This window comes from Aegilops tauschii, chromosome 5 (genome assembly GCF_002575655.3).
Source record: "Aegilops tauschii subsp. strangulata cultivar AL8/78 chromosome 5, Aet v6.0, whole genome shotgun sequence".
In the NCBI taxonomy this organism is placed as follows: Eukaryota; Viridiplantae; Streptophyta; class Magnoliopsida; order Poales; family Poaceae; genus Aegilops; species Aegilops tauschii.
Window position 1 is genome coordinate 565458844 of NC_053039.3, and position 8151 is coordinate 565466994.

General features: G+C 46.8%; 1 protein-coding gene across 1 annotated transcript; it reads right to left on the minus strand.

Annotated features, from left to right (window-relative positions):
• Positions 1-322: 322 nt before the first annotated feature.
• On the minus strand, positions 323-2618 carry LOC109773783 (pirin-like protein). The gene is made up of 5 exons (XM_020332498.4): positions 2322-2618; positions 2112-2229; positions 1941-2003; positions 1727-1830; positions 323-1594 (listed from the first exon to the last, which is right to left on the minus strand). Exons 1-5 carry the CDS (start codon positions 2609-2611, stop codon positions 1111-1113), a joined length of 1059 nt encoding a protein of 352 aa, XP_020188087.3. The 5' UTR covers positions 2612-2618; the 3' UTR covers positions 323-1110.
• Positions 2619-8151: the final 5533 nt, after the last annotated feature.

Here is an 8151-nt window from a genome sequence, read left to right on the forward strand (position 1 = left end):
TGGCCTGCTTCATCGTCATGATCCTCACTGCATCATGAGAGAATAACGCCATCGAGAAGCAATGTACTGATAACGCTTTGGCAGTCTCATGTTAGTGGCTCATGCGGAGGCTTGACGTGTCAGCGCCAGAGTTTCACATTGATGCGCAAGCACACTAATGGTTCCCCGCTGGCTTCTAGCACCGGAGCAGGGGCTCTGACGGTATGGTGGATACCAAAGTGTGATTCGCATCGATGTGGAGCGGCAGCAGCCAGTTCGCCGCTGAGACATGGGCGTCCACCTGACGGCCATGACGGTGGTTTAAGGTGGGAGGACATCACATCAATATGCTAGTGCCTTTTGGCCCTGCTGTGGAGTACTGGCGGAGGCGACTATTTAACGATCCACCTTCAAGATACTAATTGGAACACTGCTTCATGTCCAGAGTGAAAACTCTTGTTCCTACCTTTGTTGGTTGGGCACAGCAGTGACGAATTTGTGTCATTGCCTTGTTGAAGACGTTGTCTACTACTCTTTGGTCGGACGTGATGACGATGATACAATGGCGTTTATTCCTTCTTGAAGGCGTTGCTGCGGAAGAAGTTGACTTAGTCGTAGGTGTTTCTTTCATATCTTGTAATAGTTCAGGCAATGGTTGCCTTTAGTCTCTACTCTGCTCAATATCTAATAAATTGGTTGTATGCATCGCTCGATGCAGAGGTCAGGGGCTATCCTCCTTTTCAAAAAAAAAATTGTTGGTGGCTCATATTTATTTAAATTATTTTCACCTGTTCAAATCTGAAATGATTAACCATGCAGCAGCACTAGAAATCTGCATGTCGACCTATTATTTATCCTTGCTCTGCTTGCCCAAATCTATGATGAAACAATTTCCTTTTTTTATGACCGAAAAATCATTACTAACTTCCTCCTCATTACACACTTCTATTGTATCACATTCTTTCCTATAAACAAGTAAAAAGGAACAAATCAAAGAAAACAGCACTACTACGGCACTCTACACAAAGGCATCAATGTAATGGTACAATGCAATTTCCCTTTCCTTCCCAATGTTTTGTACGATAATGCACCGCAATGTTGATCATCAACACGGCGAGACACCGATGAGAATCATGCGGAGCTCCACTGGCTGGCCTTCTCGAAGCCGTTGTGTCCGTAGTAATAGTCCTGCATGGCCTGCTGGATCTGGGCACGAGAGTTCATGACGAAGAGCCCCTGCTGCACCACTGGCTCGTTCAACGGCTGCCCTGCCGCCAGCACGAACCGTAGTTGCGCACTAGACCGGTTCCACACGCTGAGCCCGTCACCGGCGCCAAGCACGAGGCAATGGTGCGCACTCGCCGGCGCAACGCCCTCCCTGCCAAATACACCCTCCCCCTCAATGATGTACACGAAAGCGTTCCAACCCTCGGGGATCGGCTGGTGGAGCTGCGACCCTGGTTGCATTGTGAAGTCCATGTACATGGTTGGTGTCCGTGCGTAGACTGGTGACCGCACCCCGAAGGCCTCCCCTGCGATGATCCGCACCTTCACACCATGCTTCTCGGCCTGGCTGATGTCCTTGCTCTTGAGCTCCTGGTACCGTGGCTCGATCCTAGCATTGTTCGAGCAATTAGTGTCAAGTGATTGGTCATTGTAATGCAAAGAAGTTGATTTCCTATTATTCATATGATCTTTTTTTAGATAGTAGATTTCATATACAAACAATCGTTGATATGATACATACATCTTGTCCTTGGAGGCGAGGTTGATCCAGAGCTGCAGGCCCTTCTGCACGCCGTCGGATGCCGGCATCTCCGAGTGCACGATGCCGCGGCCAGCCGTCATCCACTGGTCAGGAACCGAGCGTTCGGGTTGCAATGTTAGTTCAAGTCAAATAGACTGAATGGGCCAAGTGCATGTGATGGTTTGTCTGAACAAATTGGATGGGTAGGTCGTACCTGCACATCTCCTGTCCTGATGGTGCCCTTGTGCCCTGTGAAGTCCTGGTGGGTGAAGGCCCCCTGCATGCATCGTCAGAACGCGGAAGACAGAACAGCATTTCAGCAAACACCTTGCAGGCAACACGATGGAGCAGAAAAAGATGGAAGAAGCGGAGCACGCGTCCGTACGTGGAGCATGTAGGTGACGGTCTCGAAGCCCCGGTGCGGGTGGTCGGGGAAGCCGCCGGGCTTGGAGACGGAGAACTCGTCGAGCAGGAGGAACGGGTCCAGGTTCCGGAGCTCGTGCCTGCAGCGGCATCAAGAAGAGACAGACAGAAGGGAGTCAAGGACAGCTTCCCATAATGAGAAATTCAGAATTCATCGCGATTGGTGTCTTACCCGCCGATGCTCCGGCGGACGGTGGCGCCGTCCCCCTCGGCTTGGGATAGCGACATCACCTTCTTCACCACCTTCCTTGGATTCTCGAACGACGACGAAGAAGACATGGTCGCTGGTGGGAACAAGAAGACGGCCGTCACAACAAGAATCACAATTAGGAGTAGCAGGAAGAGGAGAGGTTTGGTCTTGGCACTACTTCTAGAGCTTGTCTTTCTGGTGAGGCGCGCGAGTGCCATATGAATAGGGGAAGAAGAGGAAGATGAGAAGAGGGGGAGGTGCTGCCTCAGCATCTTTGGTTCGTCGGCGCTGGGTGAGGGGAGGTGAGGTGAGGTGCTGGATCATGGTGGATGTGGGCGGTATATAAATGGCGAGCGGGATGATGGTCGTTGACGAGGCTGCTGCGCGCGCGCGGCTGCTTTCTTTCTTTCTTTCTTATAAAATTCTTTTTCAAAGGGGCGGCGGCAGCTTCGGCTTCCGGAGCAGGTAGGGTGGACGCGGGCGACGACGACGTGCTGCCGTGCGGCGGTCGTCGCTCGTCACCACGCCGCAGCCCCACGATAATTTATATGGCTATCCAACAAATCCACATTTGTTGCAAATAAAAGGTTAACAATTGGTCGCAACTCCGAAAGCATGAAAAGAAAACCAACATATGGAACAACATTATGTCAAAAAGAAAAAAACATGTGGAACAACATAGACAAACGACGAAATACACATATGCCACATATATTCAATCCATACAACATCGATGTCTAGAATCTCCATCAAAGGCATTAATCAAGTGTATGTTCATCGCATTATGCAACTAGTTTGGGGCAGGCACACCATTATGTGCATTAACAGCGTCGTGAGGCCTTGTTTTGCAAATGATCTGGGCCTCCGGCAAGGTGATCCATCTCCCCCTTATGTTTAACTATAAGTTGGATGCTGAGATGGCCGGCGTCACTATCATTTTGATTAAGAATGATCTTCATATTGCTAACCTCGGGGGTAAAGTTGTATCAATCAGTGCTTGACCGCCGAGCTTTTGCACATGTTCACCATGGGCTTTTATCTCTCCTAGAGGGCAATCATGCGGGGTTTGACAAGCACCGTAGTGCCAATAGGAATTCTGATGATAAGAGAAAGAAGTATAGGTTGGTTAAGTAGAAGCACATGTGCAAGCCCAAAAATCCTTGGGAACTGGTCATTATCTACACTTCCATCAGGAATAAATACCTCAATGCTAACTCTAGAGGGGGCTCATGATTTTTGCAAAGCAACTGTTAAGGTTAGAGACGAATTTAGATCCCACGTCAAATTTTGTGTCGGCAATGGTGTCGCCACTCGGTTCCAACTAGACTGGTGGCATGGGGATGGCCCCCTTAATATGCTCTACCCTGACCTTATGCGAATCCAGAGATTACCATTTATGAGCTTTGTGCAAATAACTGGGACCTTGCTTTTCCGCTGCTCGCTTTCACCACAAGAATTAGTTAAGTGGTAATCCCTTACTACCCTTTTCCCTTCTTCCTCGGTCGAAAATGACCGCCTACTTTGGCCCCACTCATCCTCTCATAAATTCTGCATTAAAGCTCTATATCTCAGACTTGTCCAGGGCAGGCTTACTCGTAAACTTTTAGGGGTTTGGTTGGCTCATATAACACCTAAGATAAAAAAATGTGGCAAGCCGTCTCGAGTGATCATATTTTGAAATGTAATGGCATGCTAGGTGTGGCATGTTCTCTTTGGGGAGAGAATGGAGACATGGGTATTCTGCCTAGATGTGTCTTGGGAACATTCTTTTGGAGTAGTGTTCGGTCGTGGCTGAATGTGCGATGGAACCCCATATTATTTTGCTCAACTCTTTCCACTTCTTGCTAATGTCTCTTGAATAATTTATCTTGTCTTATGAATGGTATTTGCCACACAATCTGGGTCGCTTTGGACCACCCATAACAAATTTAACATTGAACATGTTGCCCTAACCATCCATTTGATTGCATGTTTAAAATGGTGGCCTTTTTATAGTAGTCGAAACTGCTTGTTAAAGCCAAGGACGCTGATGGAATAACCCTAGTGATCGCCATGATTCACTCTACTGCCAATAGCCTCCTCCCTTCTGATCCATCTTAGCTATTGTTTCTCGGTCTTGGAGGCTGCCATACAGACCATATCTCCATTTAGCTTTTTGTCAGTGTTATTGCAAGTCTCTCATTTTGACTTTGGGCTTTTGTTGTCTGATGCCTTAATGTGTTTTCTGGCTGACTCTGCCATGTGCGGCTTTATTTTATAAAGTCTGAGCTATAAGGTTTTTCTCTAAAAGAAATAATAAATGCAACATGTCTCATCTTTAGACAACAAACACCTCACATCCTTGCAACATGTTCAAACACTCAAGGCAACATAAAAACTTCACTATTTGAGAAAAGCAATCTTTATCGATTCAGGCTCGATGAAAACGAATCTGACTCGCCAAAGATCCATGAGGAGTTGATTCAAATGACCTGAACCAATTCTCCATAGTCCCATCATGTCCCTAGAGCTCGATGGTGCTACAAACTCAAGCTCCAACCACATGTCGTGGTTTCTTTCTTCATGTCACATTACTCTCTCGCCGTGCAGGCCATGCATGACTTGCCCATCCTAACACAATGTGTCATCCTTCTATACCCACTCCTCATTAGTTATCTCTGCAGCTACCACCGCTCGCCGGAGTCATGGGCCCTTGGTATACACCCCTTCCCTTATAAACTTGGAGGGTAGGAGAAGAGAAACATTGTCGTAGCACCCCAACATGTGTGCATGTTCTTCGGGGAGAGAAAAATAGATAACGTAGGAGAGAGTAGTAGTTGGGCCGATTGGGAGAGAAAAATGGAAGACCTAGCCTCTCCGGAGAGATGCATCGCTCTCTAGTCTGTCTGAGCAAGCCGGGGAGAAAGATGGGGAGTTGTATGCAAGCAAAGAGAAGCAGTCACTGTTGGGGAACGTAGTAATTTCAAAAAATTCCTACGCACACGCAAGATCATGGTGATGCATAGCAACGAGAGAGGAGAGTGTTGTCCACGTACCCTCGTAGACCGTAAGCGGAAGCGTTATGAGAACGCGATTGATGTAGTCGTACGTCTTCACGATCCGACCGATCCAAGTACCGAACGCACGGCACCTCCGAGTTCAGCACACGTTCAGCTCGATGACGTCCCACGAACTCCGATCCAGCAGAGCATCGCGGGAGAGTTTCGTCAGCACGACGCCGTGATGACGGTGATGATGTTGCTACCGACGCAGGGCTTCGCCTAAGCACCGCTACGATATTATCGAGGTGGATTATGGTGGAGGGGGGCACCGCACACGGCTTGGAACAATCAACTTGTGTGTCTTGGGGTGCCCCCCTGCCCCCGTATATAAAGGAGGAAGGGGAGGCCGGCAGGCCTCTCTAGGCGCGTCAAAGGGAGGAGGAATCCTCCTCCTAGTAGGACTAGGAGGAGGGGAAAGGAAGGAGAGGGGGAGGAGAAGGAAAGAGTGGGCGCAGCCCCTCCCGTAGTCCAATTCGGACTAGGCCCATGGGGGGCGCGCGGCCAGCCCTCGTGGCTTCTCCTCTTTTTCCCCTAAAGCCCACTAAGGCGCATATGTACTCCCGTATTCCCGTAACTCCCCCGGTACTCCGAAAAATACCCGGATCACTCGGAACCTTTCTGATGTCCGAATATAGTCGTCCAATATATCGATCTTTACGTCTCGACCATTTCGAGACTCCTCGTCATGTCCCCGATCTCATCCGGGACTCCGAACTACCTTCGGTACATCAAAACACATAAACTCATAATACCAATCGTCACCGAACGTTAAGCGTGCGGACCCTACGGGTTCGAGAACTATGTAGACATGACCGAGACATGTTTCCGGTCAATAACCAATGGCGGAACCTGGATGCTCATATTGGCTCCCACATATTCTACGAAGATCTTTATCGGTCAAACCGCATAACAACATACGTTGTTCCCTTTGTCATCGGTATGTTACTTGCCCGAGATTCGATCGTCGGTATCTCAATACCTAGTTCAATCTCGTTACCGGCAAATCTCTTTACTCATTCTGTAATGCATCATCCCGCAACTAACTCATTAGTTACATTGCTTGCAAGGCTTATAGTGATGTGCATTACCGAGAGGGCCCAGAGATACCTCTCCGACAATTGGAGTGACAAATCCTAATTTCGATCTATGCCAACTCAACAAGTACCATCGGAGACACCTGTAGAGCACCTTTATAATCACCCAGTTACGTTGTGACGTTTGGTAGCACAAAAAGTGTTCCTCCAGTATTCGGGAGTTGCATAATCTCATAGTCATAGGAACATGTATAAGTCATGAAGAAAGCAATAGCAACATACTAAACGATCAAGTGCTAAGCTAACGGAATGGGTCAAGTCAATCACATCATTCTCCTAATGATGTGATCCCATTTATTAAATGACAACTCATGTTTATGGCTAGGAAACCTAACCATCTTTAATCAACGAGCTAGTCAAGTAGAGGTATACTAGTGACACTCTGTTTGTCTATGTATTCACACATGTATTATGTTTCCGGTTAATACAATTATAGCATGAATAATAAACATTTATTATAAAATAAGGAAATAAATAATAACTTTATTATTGTCTCTAGGGCATATTTCCTTCAGTCACATGCGAGACTTGGAGGAGCCAACAAGTTGCCGGCCGTGGATGTATGGACGGCACGTGTGGCGTCTATAATTTAGAGCAACTCTAGTAGATTTCTAATAAGACAACCTTTAAAACTGGTTACATCTTTTTTTTTGAAATAAACTTCACACTTTACTAATTAGATATAAGAGTTACATCGTCAATAAGAAAAGATACAATATCATCCATAGGCTCCTCACACCAGTCCCTAGTCTCAGAAAATTTCGCTAGCCTAGCAAGTTCATGTGCAACCTTATTTGCTTCCCTGTTACAATGTTCGAACCTAGTAACAAAAAAATCACATGCCATAAAATAGGAATCGTCGAACACTGCCGCTGCCGCTCCCGCCGATGGTCCTCCATTTTTCATTGTGTCAATCACTTCCATATTATCAGAGTTGACAATAAGGCGATTGCAACCCGCCTTCTGTGCAAGGATTAAGCCAAACCTTAGAGGTAGTGCTTCTGCTGTTAATACATCGGCACACAATTCAATCCTCCAATTTCCGCCAACAATGAACCTTCCTTTGTCATCTCTGAGGTCAGCCCCTGCCGTGTCCCTAAGCAGATCGTGATCAAAGGAAACATCAACATTTAGTTTCACAAAACACATAGGAGGTCTGCTCCATCCCCTTGTTTTACTGGTTGCCTTAGGGCGGTGTGCATTAACATAGTTCGCCGTTATAGCACGAGCGCCCATCGAAGTTTGATGTGCATCTGGAGACTTTGTTTCATGAACCAGTTTACGTCATCCCACCATAGATACCAAGTCTCGCATTGTCCTTTACATTTAGAGCAGCTCTAGTAGATTCCTAAAAAGAGGCATGGTCAGCAAAGTGAGTTTCCCTAAAAACTTCAACATTTATAATTGTCTCTCTTCTATTCCTCCTGTGTGTGCGCGCGCGCGCGTGCGCATATACACTTTAATTGATGTTAAATTTAGCATAAATATGGACTAAATGTTTCATTCAACTTTACACACTTCAATACATTTCAAGTCTATAATTTCACATTTAAACATGGCATAGGTTTCATATGCAAGAATGATCGTCATCCAAAACCGAAGTTCTACCAACAGAAAATCATGGGTTATCTATCAAATGTCGTTGGCTTCACTTGGTCCTCCCTGACTGTGCCTCTC

What these genes read in the sequence shown, in the direction of transcription:
- LOC109773783 (XM_020332498.4), bottom strand. Translation starts at nt 2,611, where the DNA reads ATGCTGAGGCAGCACCTCCCCCTCTTCTCATCTTCCTCTTCTTCCCCT. An exon ending in GTCCGCCGGAGCATCGGCGG is followed by an intron (nt 2,230 to 2,321) that starts GTAAGACACCAA and finishes ATGCCGCTGCAG; the next exon opens with GCACGAGCTCCGGAACCTGG. An exon ending in CCGTCACCTACATGCTCCAC is followed by an intron (nt 2,004 to 2,111) that starts GTACGGACGCGT and finishes CGATGCATGCAG; the next exon opens with GGGGCCTTCACCCACCAGGA.